We start from the raw sequence: 25,472 nt of genomic DNA, 5'->3' as shown, positions 1-25,472 counted from the left end.
AGCATGTTTTACACTCCAGTTATAACTCACTGGGCTACTTATTCATACTAATATTTACACCATAATCTCAAGTGAGAAAGAAAAAATTTGGCAGCCATTAAAGCGTCCACTCTGTTTCTCAACTGTGGATTCTTTTTCTCATTTGTATTATGTTGTTAAATATCTCAATAAATCAGTGATGGAGAAAAGTATCTCTACAAATTAGAGGGAAAATAACATTATGGAACTATTAGCAATAATGAGATTTGTGCAACCGATTCTCTAGGCACCAGGTTATCCCCAGTGCCCGAGTTTCCATCTCCATCTATCCTTGAGAAGACAGCAGGGCCTGTTAGGTTCTAACAGGCAATTCTGGCACACAGTTCAGCCCATTCACAATTATCCAGGTGAGTCTCACTATGCTGGGATGTTCTGAAGATCCCAGCCTGGCTTTCCTCCCCCATCGAGCAGTGCCATCATCATGGGAGAACCTAGGACTGGCTAAAAGACAACAGTCACAGCTCTTTCAAAGCCACATCCATGAATGAATGAGCCCTACATGGTTGATCTAGGCACAGTTCCCCTCCCCATGGCCAGGGCTCTACCCTTCCTGGGGGTAGTGTTGCCTCTGGTTTAGACTCCCCTTGTGATGTCTGGGGAAGGGGTGGGTCCCTGTAGTGGAGTGACTGACTTCGCACCTGTCTGCTGGGCCCACGCTTTCCTCCCTGGCCACCTGCAAGAACACCTGCCAGGACTCTTATTACAGAAACACTGTTGGAAAAACCACTGAGGAAGCAGAGAGACCACTAAGAAAGAAACTTTGCAAAATATTCCTAAATAAGCCACACTGTCATCACAAACCTAAAATCCTGTCAACCTCAGAAAATGAGCAAGAATTAACATGTGCAAGGTCAGCTCCCCATCTGGGTAGTACTTTAGAGAACATAAACCACTTGTCTTTGTTTCCTTTATTGTGTTATTTGGCTACTTAAACAAGGGAAGTTGCTAATATCGAAGATCCCTGAAACAAGAAATCTTCTCCAGGATAAACAGGTTTTGCTATCCCAGACCATACTTGTTTCTAGCTGGCAGAATGAATCAGTCATTATCCTTCTGGGCCAACATCTCCCCCTCCCAGACGGTGGGAGGCACATCTGTTCCCAGACAATGTCCTAATAAACCTGGAAACATGATCGCCTCTTCTCTGAATTGAGATGGAGCCCAGTGCAGCATGTCCGAGGATGCAGCGCTCAATTTATCCCTCCAATGCCCAGAACAGAGCTGTGTGCCGCAGGTATTAGGGCAGACATCATGCCAGTACAAAAGTTTGATTTCATGGACAATTAAACAGGGTCTCCATGCCGCATGGAGCTGTCATTCACTGCTTGAGCTTTCTGATTCCACCAACTCACAACCAACCACTCGACTGTCAGCTAGCAGCTCAGAGCAAATGGAAGCTTGTCAATTGTTTGCCTTTTAAATACTGCTATTTCTCTCTGTTTAAACGGTCAAAACTAGGTATGAAATTAAACTGAAGCAGGTGGGGCTTAAAAATGAGGCTAAATACATCTGATAAAAAAAAATTACCTTCTATTTGATCCTCATTCAAGGCAGGAAATAAAATGGGAGGCATGTTCACATGTGAAAGATGGCCTGTGATGGAGACCGCCCCAGGAAAGGATCAGATGCGGGGCTGACAAGCTGTCAACAAATGTGGTTATGAGAAAGACAAGACACGAAGAGAGGGCCAGCAGCACCAGCCAGAGTGCAGCTGTAGCCCTCTTGCTGAATTTGCTGACTTGGGAACTTCTGAGGATGTTAAACCAGGCCACATGAAGCGGTGGGAATTGTATTTGTTCCCGTTTTGTTTTTTACTTCAAAATAAGATATGTGCAGTGTGCATAGGAATTTGTTCATTTTTTTTTTTTTTAAAAAAACTATAGTCCAGCCCTCCAATGGTCTAAGGGACAGTGAATTGGCTCCCTGTTTAAAAAGTTTGAGGATGCCTGATGTTAAACCTTCAGAGAAATACCGATTTTCTTCTTTGATCAGTTGAAAACTTCCATCACCAAAGACTGAAAGGAACAAAATGAATGGCGAGGTAACTGGGAAGCTCCCAGGAGGACTGAAGAGTGGACAGCCTCTGGTAGGGTGCAGGGAGGGGTCCCCCTTTCAGGGATGGGTTGAGGTATCAGCCTCCACCTCACTGCTCTTATCTCTGGACTAAATACATTATTTGTGGAAAAAGCAATTCAATGTCTGCTTGCATTGGATACATTCTAAATATGTATTTCATGGCTGCTTTGGAGACGAAAATATATTTATAGTTCCTTTAGTGCCATTCCAGTCTATTGTATAAATATGTAAATTAGGCTTCACGATCAACACAGTAAAATTCCTCGGAATAATTTGTGTAAATAAATCATCTGCATGTGCCCACTGCATAGTTCCTACTGCCTTCCAGGGAGCTTTGCAACCCCGATCCGATTCGGAGGAAACTTGTATCCAGAGGAATGAATGTGCTGGTGTGGTAGTGCTGGAGGAATCTGATGGCAATGTCCTTGGACCCGCACTCTCTGACCTCCCTCTTCAGGGATAAGAGGGGAATCTTGTGTCCTAGTGTGGTGCTAATTTCATTAGTTGCTGTTCAGTTCTTTGTCTCCACATTAGAGAAGAGGGAGAGGCTGCAATGCTATCTGCCCAGGCTGCCCTGGCCCACGGGCCATTCTCTGCAGCTACCACAAAGATGATGAGCTTCTTGTTTCCCAAGAGCAAGGCAGAGATCTGGCAGGATGGAGAGACATTAGGCCAAGCTGACTGCCTGGCCCATGGGCTGCCCAGCACAAAGTGCCCTGTCTTCCTTCTAACATCCAGACACCCAGGGGTGAGGGCTCCCAATTTGGCCCCTCCTAATATAAAACAGGGCCCGCTAGGCCTTCAGTAAACCACTCCCTTGCTTGGAAAATGTCTTGCCAGAGAGCTTCAGTGGGGAAAATGAGATGATACAGCATTTAATGTTTTGTGTAATGAGGCCTGTAATGGATGACAGCTGAGATCCAAAGCCCTCAGGTGTCGGCAAGGTGTTTAAATATTGACAATCCATAAAGCTTTTCACTTGAGTGTGAGATGCTACTGGCCTTAGTCACAGGGGGAGGGGGCTCTTTCTCAACATTCTGCTGAAGACCAGGGGCCAGCAACCTGCTCTGGATCAGTTAATGATACAAAAGGGGGAATTGCTGGCATTCTGCTTTCCAATGTCAAGTAGCAAAGTGGAAGTGAAAGCAAAATCTTCAGCACTTGTTGAAAAAGAAGGCACCTTCCTGGTCAGTTTTTGGTCATGTCTTAGTTCCCCACACAGTAAAATGCTGGTTCTACCCTGCTCAGCTCACGTTCCAGCTGATTTCAGAAGGCTCCTCCACATTGGGCAAGTCCTCCGGGGTTTGAGGCTCAATATGCCAGCCCAACAGCCTGCAGACTAGTTCTCATTCTTGCTGCCTTCCAGACTCCCTGATGTCCACGTCTAACTGATAGGCCTCCCATTTCCTCCGTTATGGTGGACGGATAAATTAAACGGCTCCCTGGGTGAGCCTGAGCACCAATGTTTTATCGTTTTGTTGAAAATGCCAAGAAGTGCTGACTAGTGTTAGGACGTTGAGCCAAGGCACCGGGCTGGTTGGGGATGTTATGCCCTCACAGGCTGCTCTCTGACATGAGAATGCTCTTTTTAAAGACAAACTGGTGCGCTTGAATGAACAGGCTGGGGAGATCATTCATGGCTTTTTAAAAATTACTATTTTAAAAGATTCTTTTTACTTTGAGGTATTTGTGAGTCCCATGCAGTGGTAAGAAATGACACAGAGTGAGCCTGTGTGCCCTCTATTCGGTTTCCCTCAATGACAACATCGTGCACGCCTGACCTGCAGCATCACCTCTAGGACACCTGCAGGAACTCAGTCAAGACACAGGACATTTCCCCCCTTTGATGGCCACAGGTCCACTGGGCAGGAGACAGGCGTTCAGGTAGGAGGAAAGTAAGTAGCAAGACTCTTCTGTGATTTTCTAGTGCACGTTTCCTAACTTGTTCTGGGTGCCTGTGGCAATCTGTTGATTCTTAAGGACATCCTCTCAGAATGGTTTTAGATGGATAAAGTAAAATTACAAAGGAAACCAATTCTGTTATTGATGCTTACAATGACCCCAAGACAGTTGGAGGTTCCTAGCAACTTCTGTCTCTTGGTAATGTCAGAAGTGTGGGTTATAGTTGTTTTTCTTTGTGCTGCTTGTTTAGCAAGATGGTTCTTTGGACAATGTGTGGACAGTTTGGGTTTAAGTGACCTGTGACCACCATTATCCCAGGGCAACTAAGAAGTCTATGCTTCTGTATGAACTCATTAGACAACAAGGTCTAACAGAGAGTGTACAGAGAGTCATAATTTCAAAGTAACGACAAGTATAAACAATACAGGGAAATGTCTGCATTAGTGGAGACATCATATAAAAGGATTCGTGATTTCTATTGCTGTCACTGGTCCTACTATTACTTATGTGGTTTCTCACCTACTATTATGGGCTGAATTTCTTCCCTGCCCCCCCCACTACACATTCATATTAGGTATCCCTAATACCTCAGAATGACCTCATTTGGAAACAGGGCCACTACAGATGTAATTAGTTATAAAGATGCCCTGGAGTACGGTGAGCCCCTATTCCAATGTGAATGGTGTCCTTATCAAAAGGGAGAAATTTAGACACAGAATTAACATGCAAAGAGATCACTATACGAAGATAAGGACATGTCTATAAGCCAAGGGACACCGACAATTACCAGTAACCCCCAGAAGCCAGGATAATGGCCTGAAACAGACTCTCCCGCACAGCCTCAGGAGGAACCAGCCCTGTTGACACTGTAATCTTGGACTTCCAGCCTCCAGAACTGAGAGACATAAAATTTCTGTTGTTTAGGCCACCTAGTCTGTGGTGCTTTATTGCAGCAACCCTAGCAAACAAATACACCTACATTCATAATTCAAAGAAATGTTAAATTTCTGTTAGAGGTTAGTGAAAATAAAAATGTGTTTTTTTCCCCTCCAAGTTCATGGATCTTCTGAATTCTGTCCTTGAACCCCTCGGTGGACTGGAAGAGTTAACAAAGTAACCTTTGTAATAAATGCTTTCCCTAGATTTGGAGAGAAAAAAGCTTAAGTTGTTTCCTTACATCAGGGCAGCTGTGCTCGGTACTGGCCTCTGCAACACCTTTGTTTGGGCCCAGACTTCACTAGGACCCTTCCTGCACAGTTTTTGCAATCTCTGACAGGGCTCTGAAACAAATGTCATCAGCAGAGAGCCAGTCAGCTATTCTGGAGGCCATCTGCTTTCCAGAGGTATGGGAGGGTCTGGTGCCCACAGAAGGCCCCTGCCGGACTCAAATCTTTCTCCAATTTGGGACCCTCTGTTTCCAGAACAGGACAAATTCTTTGCTCAACAGATACTGTCAGGATCCCCCAGGCTAGCAATCCTGAATTTTTGAGTTTTTGAGTCAAATAAATGTTTGTGTTACCTTTAAGTAGAATTTTGTTTTGTCTTATGTACTAGGTTTCTCCTTAGAAGTTTCTAGAAGGCACTTTAACTAGTAATCTTTCAAAAGCAATTTGGCAGAGGAGGGAACAAATGTCTCTGACACAGTGATGGATGTAACTTTTGGGATCATTCCTCTTGGTCTAATAGCCTCTTTAAATATTAGACTAAAAGGATCCCTAGCTCTGCAGTCCATCTGACAGGTGGGGTTGGACGGTTCACTTCCTGAATGCATCCCTGGCACATCACATATTTTCATGCTCAGATGTTCATGATTAACTGTGTGTCCGGCTGAAGGTCACCGTGAAGCTGCTCAGTGTTCTCTAGGTCTGGTGATACCCTCTAGCTCAAAGCAGTAATATCCAACAACCCATCAGAAATTCATTTTCCAATAATGTCCGTCCTTAGTTATTAAAGTTGAATGGAAGGAAGAAAATTCTTCGGGTAAATAGGGTTGGAAATGAATCTTAGACCTCATTTTCATGAACTTTAAAGATGAAGCAAATGGTGCTCCCATTTCACTATTAATAAGAATGTCCACATTATCGGAGACAAGCATGACTCTTCCTATCCTGAGTGCAAACATTTAGAACCCTGAGATGACTTCACTCTCAGATCTGATGAGTTGAAAATGTCTTTACGTGTCCCTAAGTTCTCATCCACCTAGCTCTGAGAATGACAATTACCATCCTCCTGAGTGCCATGTGGCTAAACATCACCAATTGAATGCCCTTAGGGTTAGTGGCACAGCTGTGACTGTGAACCTGAAAGGAGGAGAGAGACGTGAGCACTTCTGTCAACACAACCTCCAGCTTTGTGGCAGCTTGTTGAGAAGATGCTGAAAGAGAGAGGCTCTGGCACGAGACTTAGAAATGTCAGTGAGATACCATATCTCGGTCCCGAATGAGACAGAAAACCAGCAGGCCCTGCTTAGCACAGAGTCAAAAGTCCCAACCACCCTGAGCAAAGATGAGCTGTGGTGACAGAACAGATTAAGACCAGTCCAAACCAAGATGGCAAGGAAATTAGCCACTGTTTGACCTGGCGGATCATTACACTCCTGCTGTCAGAGAGTAGCTAACGGAAACTCTCACGGATGCCATGATAGTTCTGGGTGGGACTTTGTAAAGTAAAGGAATGGAGGGGCTCTCAGTTTTAGGAAGTTATTGTCCCTTTCCAAGAAATAACATGAATATTCCTGCCCTGCTTAGCCTATGATTAAGTCAGTAAATTAAAAAATCTCCCTTAGCAGGGAGAATTCGCCTCTACTCTGTGGTGTAGATCTTCTGTATTTCCTAAATAAAACTTGCTTTTGCTTTATTTTGTCAGCTTGCTCTTGAATTCTTTCTCTTGCAAAGCCAGGACCCATTTGGAGTCTGAGTGGGAACTACTTCCTTCTAACACCGACTCTCCTACCTGAGGGCCTGGCCTCTATGACGTAGCCCGTGGTGGGTGTGTTGCCAGCACGTCCCTCAGCCCACTGCAGGGTCAGTTCAGAGGCAGACTTGGTGACCTGGACATCTCTAGGGGAACCTGGGGACCCTGTGGGATAAAGAAGAGAAGAGAGGGTAGACGTGTGGCTTATGCCATAGTGTGAGACGTCATGGGGTAGGGCCACATCTATTGATGTCCCTGGGTCTCTCAGCAGGTTACTTAACCCTGCTCAATCATAGATTTTCATCTTAAAAATGGTGAGGCTCTCAGATGACTAGAATGGGGTGCCGGATGCCCAGCACCATGCCAGGACCCAGAAGGGCCCTGAATACCACCCTACTGCCCACACCCTCAGAGGGTGGGAACAAAGGCCAGAAACATTGGCTGAGTAGGAAAGCACATAGTTCTTCTTCAAGACATGGAAACTTTAAAATTTTGTTTATTTTCAAAATAAACTTACTTTCTCTTACATTTTTTTCCAGAAAATAAACCAAAACTTTACAGGCTTAGGGCCTAGAATTTGCTGATCTGTATGTAGCAAGTGCACCTGCATTAAGTTCATGTTCAAACATGATTTTGAAGACTCCCATATCATCCAAACATCCCCTAGTTTACCCCAGCTCTAAGTCACCAATACTGCTTTGCTGACAGTGTGGACAGATTCCCAGCTCAGGGAAGCAGCATGAGAGGCTGAAGTCACCACTGACGCTGGGCCTCTGCCTTGGAGTTCCACTTACCCTCAGTAGGTCCTGCCGTGACGTTGGCCTGGAGTTCAGGCCCATAGGTGATGGTCCTCGCTTGGACACGGAAGAAGTAGGTCACTCCCTTTGTTAGGTCCCGCACCTTGAGCCAGCGCTGCCAGTTCCCTCTCACTTCCACAGTCACTACCTTGCTCACTCCTGCAGCCGTCAGAAGCAAAGGGAAGAGAGGAACTTGGCTCAGGGAAGCTGCTGAGCGCTGTCTGTCCTGCTGTGATAACAAGGGAATGGGCCCTACAGTTTGCTGGGGAAGTATTTCTTATAATTAGAAGGAGTTTACATGGTGATAATAGCCAATTTTCAGCACAGATAAGTGTAATTAGAGCTAAACTTGATAAGTGGTGCTGACAAAGAAAAGAACTGAAGCTTACAGCAGGGAGCGGGGAGACAGCCCCCATCTCACTACTGACATCGGGAAGGAGGACAGGACACCCAGCCAATGGGTATGGCAGCAGGAGCACGACCCCACCTGTCTCCTGGACGGGCTTGCCTCTGAGCTGTATGAAGTCCTGTGTCACCAGGATGGTGACTTCCAGCTTCCTGACACAGTCACAGGGAGAGGAGTGTATGAAAGAGATGCAGGATGACTTAGTTAGATCCCAGGAGGGGCTGCAGCATGACTCGGTTGGCCAGTCTGTGGCCAATGGTCTCCAAACAACAACCTATCTGTGGACCCTGAGGCAAGGATGAAGGAAAATGTTCTTTGCATACACATGTGAGCCAGTGAATAACGTAAAAGTCTTGCTGGTTGTATTAAGTATAAATAAATAATTGAGACTTAACATTTTTTGGGGGAAGACATATGCTGAAAATTATGCAAATACTGCATTTTCCAGAAGGAAAAATGGAGTTCTTTGATTAAATAAGTTTGACATATGATGATTTTTTAAAAACCGTTAAGTAAAAACAAAACAAAAAAAATCCCGTTAAGTAGGTTCTCAACTTCTCAGAGGTCTCAACAGGTTAAAACCTATCAGGCATCTCTTGGGGGAGAATAGAAAGGGGTGGCACTCCCCAGGCAGAATTCATTTCCACAGCGCATGCTTGAGAATCTCTGTGTTCCTGTCCCGGCCCCCACCCCCTCACCACCATCCAGCCCCACCATTCTACACCTCAGAGCAGGGGCTCCCACATAGCACCTGGGACACCGCCCACCCTCGATGCAGAAGAACAGTGGTGGGCTTGTCGGCACCTTGAGTGCCACACTGGCCTGACTTTAAGACAGAACAATGCCTTTTTACCACGAAATGGACCCATCTTTAAAAGCTATCCAAGCCAATTTCTCTAATCCTAACAACCTGCTAGCTGGTTCACTGTTTTCATATTGTGCCTTTGATAAAACATTTATTTAGCTAAATTATTTTCTTCCAATTTATTTCAGAGCAATCTTGGCTACTTTTTAGTGACCCTCCAAATCTCAGTTTTTCTATTGAGAAATGGGGTGTTTCTGACTGTCACAGGCAAATGAACTGGGTCCTGGCTAATGTAAAGTCATGCTGGGGAGCAGCAACTCCTTTTTTTTGTTGTTGTTAAAAATACCTTCATCCTCCTGGAGCAAAAACAAACCTGTGTACAGAGTCTCTAAATTCTGTCCCAGTAGGAGCCAGAGCTAGTCTGGCCTTCCCCCTAGCTTGTGTGTGTCAGATTTTTATTTATTTAATCAACTTTTAAACCATGCCCTGTACTACAAAGCTTCAGGGTGCAATCCCATAGACTATTACAGTTTAAAACATTTTTAAAACAAAAATAGTTCTGCCATAAAATCAGATTCCCAAGAACATGGCTCAGTGCTTGGGTGGCTTGGTGCTCTGGATATCACAGTGCCCAGGGGTCTTCCAGAGGTACTCCATTAGTGACCAGGGGGCTGACCAGGATGGCCCTGGGCTCTGCCTCAGCACTCTTTTCCATGGAGTGACCACAGGGACACTGGCACCACTTAACTGCTGTGCTCTCTACTCCCCTTGGCTCAGATGACTGGAGCAGGGCCAGGAGAGAGCAGGTGTCTGCTCCTAGTGGGAAGATGTGACAGCAGGTCTGAAGGTCCACCAACAGAGTCATTAACAGGTGAGATCACTGTTTGTTTTTAGCCATTGTATGCTTATGTTAGCAGCACTGTACAAACAATTTGGTAGGGATTCATAACCTTGGTATATCAGGGTCCCACAGCTGTGTTCATGTCAATGTCTAGTGGTATCTTACTGAGTTGTGTTCATTATTGTTGTTGCACATTTTTGTGTGCCATGTTAACAATAGGCGGCGCCTGTGGCTCAGTCGGTAGGGTGCCGGCCCCATGTACCGAGGGTGGCAGGTTCAAACCCAGCCCCGGCCAAACTGCAACCAAAAAAAAAAAAAATAGCCGGGCGTTGTGGCGGGCGCCTGTAGTCCCAGCTACTTGGGAGGCTGAGGCAAGAGAATCGCTTAAGCCCAGGCGTTGGAGGTTGCTGTGAGCTGGGTGAGGCCACGGCACTCTACCGAGGGCCATAAAGTGAGACTCTGTCTCTACAAAAAAAAAAAAAAAAAAAAAAAAAACAATAGCTCTGATGGCCATTCTAGAAAAAGATTACAAAATTGCTCTGAAGGATGGACTAGGCACTGGCATCAGTACACAGCTTCCCAAGGGGAGTACTTCAAAGGTGGCTGTAGTGAGATTCAGCAATGAGGTATGTAGCACTTTTTTCTAGGATGAATTTGAGAACTTAATTGTCAGACCTTGTATCATATCTTAGGCAACCTTCACTGGAGAACCACCATTACCACAGAGAATGAATGTAATTCTAGTCCCAAATAAAGATGCTTGATGCTTTCACTACATTTGCCACCATATCTCTGGGAAATGTACAGACTCCGAGACGCACTTTAAAATACTGAAAATCATTTGGAGATCCTGTTACTGCTTTTGTGGTTCGCTGTCAGAAATCCTGGATCCAACTGTGAAGGGGCCTCCACTTAAAGGCATATCTGTCCCCTGGGGGGGAGCCTCTGGTCTCTAGCACAGTGGCTGGAGCAACCCCCCAATGGGAGAAGACAGATAGCAGTGTAGCTTCTCTAGGTAAGACGAGGACCTGGCGGCTATAGGGAGAGGACTTTCCAGGTATGGAGATATGCAGTTTCACAGGCTGGATGAGCCGGCCAGGATGCCAGATGATTTGGTTTCCACGAGGCAGAAGAAACCATCTTGCTTCTTCCCAATCATTGCCATCTGTTTGACCACCCTTCCCTTAGCTACAAGTTGCATCTTGCCCAGGTCTCACAGCATTTTCCCATATTCAGCTGAGAGCCCACCTCCGCCCTTTGCCAACCGGCAGGTCTAAATGCTCAGAAATGCCTATCAGCTTTGAGTGGTCACAAGAGAAGAGCTTCCTGTGCCATGTTTCCACTAAGAGCTAATTCTCTCTGAAATTTGCAGTCAGCCCGTAGGGAGAAAGACTGCAAGGAATCAGGGATCTGGAATTAATCCTAGTTTTTACTGCCCTGTGTAACGCTGGGCAAGGCCCTCGGTACAGTCCTCAGTCTTTTCGTCTGCTCCAAGACTAATAGCACCTAGCTGGCAGGACTGCCTTAAGGGGCGAGGAGAGGATCCCAAGAGCCCAGCAAATGGTAAGAACCCTGACTCTGGTTGTTATATAAGAACACACTCAACCACTGGTGCTTTGCACCCTACATAGATTCTTGCCTGCTGTACTCTTGTGGACTTCTGTGTCTCAAACCATTCCAGGTTTAACACCACCATCACTGAACTTGTTTGCAATCCTGCTGGACTGTCCTTTGGCCAGGCTGGCTTGGCTGACCGGGGCTGGGCTCGGGCATGTGTCTGTGGTCACATGTGTCTGTGAGGTGTGCACATAGACATGTGTCTGTGAGACCTCAGGTGGCCTCCCTGATGAATGCTGGCAGTTGATTGGCTATCAACCTGCAGTCCAGCTCAGGTGGTATCCCCGTGATGACTGGGTTCCAAGAGCAGCTAGAGGACCAGGGTATGTCCTCTGTGTGCCCAAGGGCAGCCTTTGCCTTGGATCAGCGACTTGAAGGCTGCACAGGAATCAGGGAGTTTCAGATGTCCCCTTGCCTGCAGTGAGTCAAAACTTGGGGGTCTGGAAGGTTGGTTCTCCTTGAGCACACAGGGAGACCTATTTGTTTGTTCGTGCTGAGATTCTGGCCCTTTTCTCAGTCTGAGGAGCAAAGGAGGGAGCCACAAAACAAGATAGCTTTTTCTCTTTTTGCTGTAATTTCAGAGCACAAAGCACTCATTGCAAAGCAGGAAAATACAGGCTTGAAGAATCAGCCCTCCCAAGAGACAAAAGAGGCAATGCTAGTGATGAACGGTCTTACGTGATTTTACCTATGAAAAGAGGTGAAAATGGCCAAGACTGAAGTGACTCCACCTGTTGTCACCTAGGGAGGTGACAAGCCTGCACTTGGCTGTGCAGCCAGTGATTTCTGTCTGGAATATGAGATGCTTTAATGAATCCTCCCCCATCTCTGAAATTCACCTTCACATGTAATTTCAGAAACACAAGTGCTCCAGACATTTTCTCCCCATCACATAGCAGTTTAGACCTTGGCTCTCGAAACAGAACACCTGGGTTCCAATCCCATTGTTCTTCATCTCAAAATGCAGGCCTTGGGCAAATGTCTTAAGGGCTGCATGCCCAATTTCATTGTCTGCAAAATGAGAATAAAAGTAGCAGCTACAGTGGAGAGCTGTGATGAGGATTTAGAGATGATGAATGTCAGTGCTTAGCATAGTGCCTGATTCACAGTGAGTGCTCGATTGTAAACATGGCCCATTGTTATTACACCTGGTGGGACCGTGGATAAAGGGAGCACACAGAAAGCCTGCATGAGCTGAACATGCTGAACAAGATTGTCTAAATCCCCAATGTTGTGAAAATTATCATAAAAATGCACAAGGAACTGCAACCCTGGCAACTCAAGACAAGTTAGATATGTAGAGCCATCTCCCAGGGAGACTAGGCTGGGGGAAGGTTTTGTAGCAACCCAGTAGCAATTCAAAGAGAATGGAAGTGCAGAGAAAAGGAGATCACAAAGCACACAGAGTCCCTCATGCGGCATTTCCGACTGGGTAATGATCCACAGAATGTTCTTGCCTGGAGAGCAAGTACTTCTCATAAGACTAAGTGCTGCCACCCAGGAGAGGCCCAGAGTTGGATGCTGTGGAGTTTCTAGAGACATTCTTCAAACCCATTAACACAGAAGGACTGGGTAGGAGAAAAGTCACTTATTTGAGGAAGAGTGGAAAAACTCAAGCTGTCTTTGATTAGGAAGGACTCACAGGTCAATCAGAACCATAAGTTTTTATCAATCATTTCTCATTTGAATGGCTTTAGTTGGTTAATATCCTTGAAAAGGCATTTATAACATGGGCTTGTGGAACCCATGTGTGTACCTATGTGCATCAGGGAAAGAGAGGGAATACTGGTGGGCAAATGGAAGGTCTCTGAAAATTCTCTACTATTTCTTTCTGGTGAATGATCAACAACAATGGGCAGTCTCCTACTGGGGGTCTGCTGTTGGCACCTCAAAGGTAGCCATGTCCAGGCCACTGGGTGTCTAAACAGGTGCTCAGTTCTGAAAAGAGTATGAGACAACACAGGCCACATCTTACGCTCTCGAGGAAGCCACACCAGGTCAGCGTCATTCTGGTGCTCTCTTTGCCATCTTAAAAGCCATGTCCATATATGTAGATCATTATAAAACTTTTGAGATAGACTGTGATGGTCTATTATTTCACTTCCAAGAAACACAAGTCAGTAGCGTCCTTTCTGATTTTCTCGTGCAAGCTTCAACTTGCTGGGGTTATTTGTATTGCCGGGAGGGCTTTGTTTCTGTCCTTGTGGATTTTATGTTTTCCAATTTTTGTGTATCTCAAAACTTTCATAATGTATCACCTCTACTGTTATTTACCAACTTACATTGATTATCTAAGATACATTTTCTTTTTCTTTCTCACATTTTCGCATCTCTGATTTGAAATGAAGCTCAGAATTGATGATACAAAAGTATTGGGCCATAGTTTATTAGAGGAAGCTCTTCTTTCTTCATAAACTAAGGATGAATCTTACAGTCAATGGCATCTCAGAGTCAATGACATAAAATCTAGTGCTTAAATTTTCTTCTTCAAATCAACTCCCTGTTTTATCTAAATGTGGTTACTTTAAAAGGAAATTTTTATCACTGCTTTAAATCGAGAGCCAGTATTATTTGATGTGCTGGGTTGCATTTTTCCCCTCATAGACATTAAATAATCTATAATTTTTACAGTTTGTGGATATCATGGGGAAAGAAACCTGTCCTGGACCATGGGGCAGAGATAGCCAGACTTGTTTTTAGCCCACACTGGGGAGAGAAGGAAATTCCCATGAACTTCCTGTAGACACATCAGTGTCTAGGTGGTAAGAGAGATGGGTACAGAAGCAGTTAAAATAATGCCAAAGATGGGTGACACTAGGATGGAGCAGGCATGGGGATGACAGCAGCCATGAGCAAGATGGAGCAAAGCCCCAGCTCCTCATTGCCTCCCTGGGAATCCGTGGGGGATATCCTGTGGGCTCCACCTTCAAAACACATCCCTAATCTGGCCATTTCTCACCACTTCTCACTCCTCAAGCTCCCTTGCCCAGCCTGACCAGACTCTTCCTTTGAGTGTCTGTGGGATCCCTGCAGCCCTCTCCCCACAAAGCTATCTACATTTCATCTTTTGTTTTCATCTGCCATTCGTTTTCAAGCCTTTGTCATCTCTTCTCTCAAATTCCTTTGTGTGGAAACCTTTGCTCTGCTCTTCTCTGGAGGGTCTGTTTCTGGTTGATCTAGCAAGTGCTGAGGTGATCAATGACCTTCTTTTTAATCAGTGGCATTTAGGCTGTGGTATTTAGTCTGCAGGATCCTGACCTTGGGGTCTTGGTCAGATTCTCTCCCTCCCTTTTCATTCCTCAGTGAAGTTCACCTGAGTGAAGTTCACCTGCTCCTGCCCCGCTCACGGTTCCCTTGCTTATTAACCCCTGGCCATCTCAGGGTCTTTGCATCCACTGAGCCTTCTGTGGGTAGGTCTTCCCTTAGGCTTGGGTCCCTGTCATCCAGGTCTCTTCCCTGGGCCTCTCCTGTTGCCCCCTACTCATTACTTCAGAGCATTAATCAAGACCAGATTTTCATGTGCTGGTGTAAATGTCAATGTGTTTCCTCTCTCCACTGGAACATAAATTCACTGGATTCAGGAAAGCAAGGATCTTGGTAAACAAGTCAGTCAAATCCTTGCTTTCCTGGATCTGTGGAGGCCAATAAGCAGAATAGCACTCAGTACAAATGCTCATTGAGTAATGAAAGAATGGAAGGTGGCCCCAGAGCACAGAGACCACCAGCACTCCTCCTGGGATGTCGATAGCACCTGGGGGGCCAACATTGCCAGAGGCAGTTCCACAGGGAACTCAGGGTAGTCTCCATCAGGGGCTACTGGGAGGACAAAGGACAAACATTACAGGAGGACAGGAGAGAAATGCCACAGTTGTCTCTGAGATCAGGTCAAGGGAAGTACATAGAGTGGTTCTGTAGTGACCTCTGTGTACTGGACTCGGAGCACAGAAGTCTGGTCTTGGCTCACAAGGCCTTCATTCCCCATCCCCTAGCTCGTACCTTGGACAGGTGCAAAGGGCTCATATACCACCCGGTAGCCCTGCAGGATGCCGTTTGCTGCCGCCGGCTCACCCCAGGAGACATTGAGCGTGGTGGAGGTTATTTCTGAGAATGCCAAAAAGCTGGGGGCCCCAGGAGCTGGAAGAAGAGAACACAAAGTGGCTTCCATGGAGGCTCCTTTATAGACCATATACGCATGTGTCTACGCCTCCATATAGAATGAAAATGTTATTAGATGGTATTTTCAACTCAGTGAAAGTCTAAATGCCATAACATGAAAAGATTTATTGATCACCCCAGAACTTCCTGGGATCAGTCAGAAATGCAGACCCTCCCGAGAAGAGCCGGGAAAATGACAGTGTTTAAACACAAAGGAGCTTGAGAGAGGAAATGACAAATGACAAAGGCATAAAAATGAATAATAGATGAAAATAGAAAATGAAATGCAGATAACTCCATTTTCTAGTGACTGCTGGAGAATTCTGGAGGCTCTTGTCCTTCTCTGGGTGGGGGTTGAAACCTTCTTCACCTTCCTCCCCTCTCCCACAGGGCCTGGAAGTCTCCAAGGGCACCCCAGCCTCCTCCATCTGAAACCTTTTGTGACACTTAGCCAGCCCAGAGTGTCTCTTCTTGATCTGGTGAGAGGCAGGAGGCTGACCGAGCCACCTTGGGCAGACCCAGAAGGCTGAGCGTGTGGCCTGATCATGGCTCCTCTCTGCCCCCATGCCCCTCACTGCTCAGAACTGCCTGTGGGTTGGTACTTGCCCTTCCCCCTCTCTGCTCTCCCTTCAGGCTCTGGGCCCTGCAGCCTGTGATCTGCCAAGCCCACAGTGCTTCAGAGTGGCCCCAACCTCTGCCCCCTGGTCTGCTCACATCCTTCCAGCTTAGATTCCAAAACCTGTCCCCTTCAGGCACTGGATGAAGCCAAAAGGAAGCCACCTTTGCAGCCTGGTCATAGTCATTCCTGGGTGTGAGATGCTGAGGAGCCCTGAGCCCCATGAGGTCAGTTGGCTGGGTATGAGTTGGTATCAGCATGTCTGGAACCCTATGCCTTTGACCCACAGCTCCCAAACCTCACTCTCTCAGACATCCAGAATCTCACAAAGGGCTTCTGAGAGCATCCCAGGATCTAAGGCCAAAATGCTATTTCTTGAGAAACCTGGGGGGCTTCATAACACTCTCCAGGAGATCTGGCATCACGAGATCCACTGGAAGAGTGGTCTGATCAAAACACATACTATGCCCCGTGCGCAGAGATGAGGCCATGACAGCATAGCCCCTAGCCATGCAGCCCCCGTCTGTGCTCTTGGAATTGGCCTGTGGCATGTGTCTGCTGAGCTATTTCCAGGGTATTTGAGGGGAACATACAGCATTGTGCCTGGCTTCAGTACACAAGGAGCTCACCCCAGGGATTGGGATGCACTGATGAGGAACCCTGGTGAGAGTCCCTTAGGAACTGGAATTGACCCTAGAGATTATGCAGGAGGCCTGAGCTATAGCTGCAAAGCTCTTCTTCCCCTCTACCCTCCTCGAGGGCTCTGGAGAAAGTCATGCATTGCTCCAACCTACTGCCTAACCCTGATTCAGTACCATCATGGACCAGGCTGAAGCCAGGCACAGGGTAGCCAAACGAATCAATCCCAGGCCTGCTTCTCCTAAAGCTCCAGCCACACAGTGTGGCGTGTGTTATGGCACAGGTGGAGGCAGAGCCTTTGGACACAGTGTGAAAGGTTTCATCCTGCCAGGTTGCTAGGAACCCCTGGGGAAGGGACACGGGCACTGCTCCCAAAACACACATCCAGCAAGCCCTGAGAAAAGGAAACCCACTGCCCTCCTACCAGCCTGATGGGTGCGCCCCTGCCTGGGGTCACTTTTGGGCCCATCTCCAGCAGCGTTGAAGGCGGATATGCTGACAAGATACTTGGTGTGGCTGGTCAGGTTCTTCAGCCTCACCATGGGCTCCGGGAGGAATAGGACCTTCATCTTCTCAGTTTCGTTCTGGTTGTCTGCCTCCCAGTAGTAAATCTGTTAGAGAGAGTGAGAGGGTGGGGGTGGATCCCGGGGAAGCCTTGCAGGAACATCAGGCCCTGAGGCTGGGGCTGAGTCAGGGTCAAGCCACAGTGGGGTGGGGAAGCAGAAGGCACCTTCCTTCAGGAAATCAGGGAGTCCCTGAAGCTCCATGGGTGCACAGAGATCCCCAGCTGCTGAGACTGGTTGGGAGCTGATGATAAGCATTTCTTCTAGGGCAGTGGTTCTCAACCTGTGGGTCTTGACCCCTTTGTAACAATGAAAATACATCCTGCATATCAGATATTTACATTACAATTCATAACAGTAGCAAAATTACAGTTATGAAGTAGCAATGAAAATAATTTTATGGTTTGGGGTCACCACAACATGAGGAACTGTATTAAAGGGTCACAGCATTAGGAGGCATTAGGAAGGTTGAGGACCACTAACCTAGGGTGTGAGCATCACCTCATTAAACAAAGCACTACTCAGGATGGGGTGTGAGGACAGAGGGGTGCTTCCCTTCAGCTACCAGGGCATGCATTTTTTCTTGCAGGACTGGCTTTGTGGGTGCCATGATTTGCAGCTTCTACCCTTCCCCCAAGCTTCTGGAGAGGAGGGAAGCCACCCAGTGTCTACTTGTGGAGAGAATAAGCTCCTAACTCCTGTCCTGTGTTCCCACATTTTGTTCAGAGCTGACATGTAAGTTTCCCAATTGATGTGGCAAAACACTTCGGAAGTTAAAACAACCAAAAATGACAGGAAGGATAGTTGTGCTGAGCTCAGAACTGAAGGGCAAGCTCTGAAATTCTCCTGGGTACCATTTTGTCCCCTCCAGGTTTTATGGGCTGGTAGTTGAACTTGAGGCCCAAGAATAAAGGCTTAAAAAGGTTGCCAGAATTTCTTCCCCAGACAGCTGGCTGAGAACCACTGCCCCCAGCCAGTGCCAGCCAGGCTGCCCAAAGACAACACCAAACAGAAGATTCTCCTTGGTTCCTTGGTCCTAAGCTTGGGCCAGACCACCAGAGCAGCTTGCCCACATGCAACAGCAGCCCGGAGCCTGTGCTCCTGCCCCAAGCACTCATAGGTCTTGCTCATATTGGAGAAGGCCCTGACAGATGGGCATTGCGTGTGTCCATCTGCTAGTACAGTTGAGCTCCCATTCACCAAACTGACCATCTAAGAGCCTCCGCTCACCTCGCCCTTGCTAACTTGAGATCAATATCCAAATTCAATGTCTTTATCATTAAGGAAATTAATATTGTATATATTTTTGTATATACATAAATAGCACCTTGCCTCCAAGCTCATGAGACTTTCCATTACCTCATTAATCACTGTAACAGCCCTGCCATGGAGCAAGGTATTAATTTTCATAAGACACCTGCAAAAATCATTTTTAAATGGACATTTAATTGGTTCAATAGTTGTCAGGGCAGGGTAACCCACAGAATCTGATGATTGATCAACTTGGGCACCAGGAGACCAGACAAGGAAATTAATTCTAGAGAAGAAGGAGTTTTCATGGAGCAAAACTAGGATGTTCTCGTCAGGTCAGTGTTAGCTGAGGTCCAGGCCCCGAGATGTCTATGCAGGTGAGATCCTAAGATGGGATACAGCAAGGAACTTCCCTCACCCTGTGTAATTACTCTTCACTGGACAATCTTACATATATGGCCTGATGCCTTTCTAGAGCATATAGCTAATCTGGACATTTAAATATTTTAACAAGTAAACATTTTAGGGTGGTGGTTCTCAACCCGGCGTTTCCAGGAACCATGGTACCTAGAAACTTGTTAGAAAAGTAATTCTTGAACCCTACCCTAGACCTAATGAATTGAGGGACTCACTCAATGTCCAGTTGTGACCCTGGGGCAGGGCTAAGATGGAGAACCTGTTCTCTTCAGGACACACCACTTTCTTTCACTGTCAGCGATGGTACTAGAGGCTTCAGAGTGGGAAGACAGGTTCCCCAGCCAGGCCAGGGATGCTGGAGGAGGGAAAGGCCTTTGGACAAGCACCTTTGGGAGCTAAGGCCCCCTGACCTGGGTTGTTTTGTGATGGGCACGAACAACCTTCACAGTGAATTAATCCCTGGGCAACTCACCCCATAAGCAGCTGTTACCACAGTCTGAGAGGCTGGGGGCCTGGCTCTCTCAGCTGAGTATCTGGTGTGAGTCTGCCACCAAGGGGATGAGCAGGACAAAGTGAGCAAGGGCAGCAGGCTGGAGTGGGGCCAGGAGTCCAGCCGAAGCCCCCAGGGCCCTGGGGTTGAGGCTGTTATGCTGGGTATGCAAGTGAACTGGAAGAAAGCGCTGAGCCATGTGAGAGCCTTGCCTTATATCCCTGAATGTTCCCATTCTGGCTCTCTGGGGGAGGTGGGTCCCACGTGACCTCCAGCTGGCTGGCCGAGAGCGGGTTCACCTGGATGTTCTGTGGGGCCATCGCTGGGGCTGAGGAAAGAATAGCACATGAGAGTGACTGAGACATCCGCTCCACTTAGAAGCCAGCTGGGACCCTCCCCCATATGACCAATGGGCCTGAGCAAGAGACAGATCTGCCCTGGGCTCTTGCCCCAGCTTGGTCACAGCCATATCCCAAGATCCATGGCTCTGTATCCCTGTAAAAGCTCTCAGCCCTTTTATGCCAGGGAAAACTACAAACCCTTCCCAAAAGAATGTTCTTACGTGAATAAAATAAAATATGTACAATTGTAAAGAAAATGATATATATGAGATGCTGTTAGCAGAGTATTTGAAATCAAAGGTATGAGGTAGAAATCCAAGTGCTTCCTAGCTAATACACGACAGAGGCTTAGAAGGTGGGCTGATATCACACCTGGTGTTCTAGGGTACACCCATGGGCTGTCAGCCAGGGAGTCACAATAAGGCTTGACTGCTCTGGTCTGTCTCCAACATTTCTTTCTTACTTTCTTTCTTTTTTTTTTGAGACAGAATCTCAAGTTGTCACCTTGGGTAGAGTGCTGTGGCATCACAGCTCACAGCAACCTCAGACTCTTGGGCTTAAGTGATTCGCTTGCCTCAGTCTCCCAAGTAGCTGGGACTACGCGCCAGCCACAATACCCAGCTATTTTTTTGTTGTCATTGTTGTTTTAGCAGGCCTGGGCCAGGTTCGAACCAGCCATCCTTGGTGTATGTGGCCAGCGCCCTACCCACTGAGCTACATGCGCCGCCTGTCACCAACATTTCTGATTGAGAGAAATGCTATCTTTCAGATAGAGGTTTGAGAAAATAAAGACAGCTGTGTTCCCATCACACGTTCAGGCATCCCTGTTCTAGATGAAGTCTGTCAGGAGACACAGAGCTGCCCCTCCAAGAGGGACAAAAATACTCAGATTTCTGAGAACATCACTCCATGTGGCTCTCTGAGGCCAGCTCTGGCTGTAAATTCCGAGGACCAAGTGTTGGCATCCTGTTCCTTGACTCCTAACTGGTAGGAGTTGTTCTGGGGTGTTGTGTCTGGTCAGCAGGACCACGCTGTGTGTGCAAAAGCCAGAAGGTGACTGATGAGGACAGAGTGGCTGCACCTTACTATGCAAGAGCAGCACAAGTCCCTGTTAGGGACTTGAGAACAATGTAAAGTGCATGCCGGCATCTATAACATCTCATCCTCTCTACTTCTGCCAGCTTTACATACTATATTTGAATTATTCCGTGCTGGCACTTTCTCATGATGGTTTTTTCTCTGCCACCTGGGAGCCATTCCCTTCTCCCACCTGGGCACTCTCAGCTGAGTGGGCCACACTGGCCCCTGGGAAGTTTCACAGTGTTGTGTGAGGGGCCTGGCTCTGGGAGAAAGAGGCCAGTCAGGCCCTCCTTGCCTCGGTGGCCTCAATCTGTGGCTCAGGGAGACTGCCTTGGGATTCAAGTCTATTTTCAAGCCATTAATGGAGATGATAAAACAGTCACTGTCCAAGGAGATGGCCTGGCACCTTATTTCCCAAGAGGCCTGCTTGGGAGGGAATGACCTCACAAACCACCCCTTCCCTGTGTCTTCCTCCCCACTTTCTGTCTCCCCACCAATGTAGAATAAAATAGTAATTAACACCCACTCAGCCTGACACGAACTATTTATTTTGTTCTAACTGTGTGGTTTCCATATTATCACTGCCCACCCTGCCGTTAATGGAAATGTTAATAACCCACACCAGGTTGTTGTGACAGATGCTCAGCCTCATTATCAGAAATTCTTATTTACCGCTCCATTAAACAACAGAATCACACAAAAAAACAATTCAATCAAAACTAACTGGAGGAATTTTAACAGCCACATTAATAATCCAAAACATAAATAAAGTTAATGTCTTTTGCATGTTTGCCATCGGCAACTCTATTGCAAAATTACTGTTGTACAATTAAAATGTGAAAGGCAAAATTGAGCATGGCCATTACCCTGGTAGTGGGTGAGAGACCACCTTCCCTGCACCTCCCCAGTGTTTTCTTTTCAAAGATGGGCCCGACCCAGCGCCCATGACAGCTCGAGGTTCTGACATCCATCTGCAGGAACCAGTAGAATCCATGCGCTCCAGGCAACCCTCCAGAAATAAGGGCCCACATGCCCCTTTCTGGGGGGGGGATGTGAGCTGGACAAAAGTGCCTGGTCCTGCCTTGGGCAGCTGCAGTGCCGTGCCCAAGCTGAGATGCTTCAATGTGCCGACGGGCAATACTGCAGCATAGCACTTTTGTGTCATAAAAATACTGCAGGCAACAAAGAATTTTTGGTTGATGACACAAGCAGGGAAGACAGAAGCTTACGTAAACACCAAGCGAAGCAGATCACTTCCAAGTTTTTGGCTCCCAAAAGCTCTGGCATCTCCACCCTGATAAGAGAACTTGCTGTCTGGGGAAGCTCTCCTGTTCCCTGTCCCTAACTCAATTTTCATTCTTTGTAAAGTATGTGTTGTCTGGGAGCTGAGGGAGCTCCTGAGAGTCCTTGTCTTTCTGCTTTTCTACCTTAACATTTGTGACTTAAGGATAACACAAATATCAGCTTAGAATGTTTTATTAAAATGCATGAAATTGTTTTTAAAAAGCATTTTAGTCCAGGGATCTCTGGCACTTGCTGAGACCTAGAATGCCTACAAACACTGGAGTTTTTCCCAGGTGCCTCCCATGAGACTGATAAGGCCACCGCAGAGCTGGGCAGCTCACTGTCCTTGGTGTGATCCTTCCTGCACCTTCACCTGCACCAGGGAGCTGGCACGGCCTTGGAGTGAGAGTTTGTTGAGGCAGAAACAGAGAAGTTACAGGGACTTCTAGAGGCACCCAGTGCTGCACTTGACGGCCATAGGGGACTTCAGAGATTTCTTGAGTTTTCTGGAATCCTGGCTGATTACTAAGGCTGACGGATTACTCTGGGGAGCTGTGGGTTGAGCCAGGCTGCTGTGTGGCCCTCTCTGGCCCTGCTGCCTCTGCTGGGAAAGTGGGGGCTGGATACTGTGCCTCTATCTGCCTCACCTGACCCCTACCCTACCCTGGGCTCACTGTCCCCAAGGTGGCCAGCAAGCTGCAGCTGATTATACCACATAGCCAGTAGAACACAGTGCCTGCCCCTGACTCAGCTTTACTTTGTGTGAGTGGGCAGCACTGACTCATTGCCTCCAACTCTGCATCTGGTGAGCCTGTGGCATGCTTCTGGGCCCTGCCTGGTGGCCACAGGCTGTAGTCCCTCCCATCTCAGGGTTTAAGAACCTCTGCTACAAGGTGAGCTCTCTGGACAGGTCTCAGTGTGCTCAAAGCACAAAGAAAAAGAACAAAAGTTCTTTTTTTGATAGTGCAGTAGAGGCTTGAGAGAGCAAAGGGAAGTTTTCAGAGCTGCAGGAATTAGTAACTCGGCAGCGATAATGATGTTCATTCATTCTGTCTTTCATTTACTCCTTCAAAATACGCACTGCCCCCTGGTGGGAGGGTTGTCCAGCTGATGTGGGGACAATGGCACAGCCACATGCCTTGCAGTTTCCCCTCCTGAGAAAGGACTGCATCCTGGTGTGACCACGTGACTCACTTTGGTGAATGACACAGGAGCAGAAGCAGTATGTGGGAAGAAGCAACACTTCTTGGTGTGGCCATGCCAGGGTGGGGAACCTGTGGCTTTAAGGAAACCTGTGGCTTTCCTGGTCTTTAAGTCTGACCTTTTGACTGAATGTAAATTTTATAGAACAAATCCTTTTATTAAAAGGGGCGTAGCAGAGAAAGATGAAGCTTTTCTTGCCTCCTTTGGTGCTTAAAAAAGAACCATCTTGAAATAGGAAGGCCACAGGTTCCGCACCCTTGGATAGCACCGCAAGTCTGCAGAGGAAATCGAAGGTCAGTTCTTGGCCTTTTGATTGGCAGTTGTGTTGGTGAGAATAACAGAATTCTAGAACAGTGCATAGGTTCATTTGCATGGCTGATTATAGATGCCTTAAGAAAACAGATAAGGATGAGTTGATGAGAGCTCTGGAGTTCTGGCGGAAGGTCTGGACGTGTATGGAGCGAGGTGGCGCTACGGGAGAGGGCCTGAGAGCAGTACAGGTGTAGCAGTGGCCGTTCTGCCTTCCACAGCCTCAGAGGTAGGCATGAGTCTGATTCCCTGGGACATAGCAGCTGCAATACTAAAACACTGAAAAGTTTTCAAGATTGTGTTTTAGAAACAATTGTTTCAATAGGAAAATGTTGTTGATGCCAGATAGTTTCAGACTTAGAACAAACCTATTTTTCTTTTAGATATGTCCATTTTAAAGGTTAGCTCTGAGCCCTTAATACAACTAGACAAAGGTAGCCTTTGATTTTACCCAGTAATGATCTTTGTTTTCCCATCAGAAGCAAACATTGCCTACACTTTACCAGCTCAATCACTGTTATCACCCACTGTTATAATAAGTGAATTAAAGGCCAAACAAACCAGCTCTGCTGCTTGTGACTGTTTTTGTTTCCTTGCCTGTAGAGTGAGTTCCCCATCACGACGACATCCAGGGCCTGACAGATCATGATTTTATAATAACCAATAGTGCTATGGGTAAGGCCATTTGTACTCTTTAATAAATCAATTGCATTGTATGCAGTTTGTATTCACAAAACTCAAGCTTCTGGGGAAATATTTTATTCTCATTTTAGAAAACTGAGGATTACAGGGTTTGAGTCCCATGCCCCAGAATGGGCTGGACTTGAGCTGGGATCTTCCCTCCCTCAGGTCCAAGCTGGTGGCCAGGGCAGGTGTTGGAAAGCTTCTTTAATAAAAGCCCAGAGAGTAAGATCTTGAAGTTTTGAGTGACACAGGGGCTCTGTGGCAACTACTCAGCTCTTTCTATGGCAAAAGCATCCTCCAGCATTACGTAAACCCATGGATGTGGCTGAAGTCCAATACAACCTTATTTATAAAAACAGGCAATGGGTTGGCTGGCCCCTGGGCCACGTTTGCAGGATTGAGGCAAGGCTATGGAGTATAGGGATATGAGGGAGGGCCTGACTGCTGAGTTGGTTTTCCCTGGAAATGGGATTCAAGGGGCCTAGCCCAGGTGTGCTAGGCCATCACCCTTGTTCTCATGATTTAGCCCCACAACTGTCAGGTGGGAAATGGGGACAACCAGGCAGGCTCTGGCCACCGTGGGACCCCTGGAGGGTCAAGTGAGAGTCATCTGTGGTTGTGCTTAGGCTAATGCAGAAGGTAAACTTCTGAGACAACCTGCAGAGGCAGGTGACCTGACCTGCTGCCCAGGGGGGAAGCAAGACTGGAAAGAGTGCACAAGTGGGCTTAACTGGCAGAGTGCCCATGTTTTGGGCAGTTCTGATTCTGATTCCAGGTGGCCTTACTTCCTGAGACAATAGCTGCCTCAGATGGAGTGTTCACACCTGTGTGTCCTGGTATAACTGGTCAGCTGGGTATTCCTGGAGAAGCCTTGGGAAGCACTTTCTCACGTGGAAAATGAAAACCTTGCATTTGCCTGGATGAGGCCACTGTCTGTTATCTATGACAGAGGAGATGTCCTTCAACTCTTCTGCTCCTCTCACCTCCAAATCCCACAATCTATTGCACCAGATGCCTTGGTGTGCGCCACGCCATGAAAGAAAG

General features: G+C 47.1%; 1 protein-coding gene across 1 annotated transcript in view; it reads right to left on the bottom strand.

The window, feature by feature from the left end:
• SDK1 (sidekick cell adhesion molecule 1) overlaps positions 1–25,472 on the bottom strand; it is a 1,108,031-nt gene that overhangs the window by 30,650 nt on the left and 1,051,909 nt on the right. Inside the window, exons 36-40 of the mRNA XM_053556749.1 lie at positions 19,740–19,855; positions 17,231–17,417; positions 15,393–15,530; positions 7,725–7,886; positions 6,970–7,095 (exon numbers count right to left, since the gene is read on the bottom strand). Coding sequence (XP_053412724.1) covers positions 6,970–7,095; positions 7,725–7,886; positions 15,393–15,530; positions 17,231–17,417; positions 19,740–19,855 — 729 coding nt within the window. The remainder of the gene's footprint in view (positions 1–6,969; positions 7,096–7,724; positions 7,887–15,392; positions 15,531–17,230; positions 17,418–19,739; positions 19,856–25,472) is intronic.

This window comes from Nycticebus coucang, chromosome 12 (genome assembly GCF_027406575.1).
Source record: "Nycticebus coucang isolate mNycCou1 chromosome 12, mNycCou1.pri, whole genome shotgun sequence".
Classification (NCBI taxonomy): Eukaryota; Metazoa; Chordata; class Mammalia; order Primates; family Lorisidae; genus Nycticebus; species Nycticebus coucang.
Note: the sequence above shows the minus strand (reverse complement) of the source record. Positions and strands in the feature narration are given on the sequence as shown.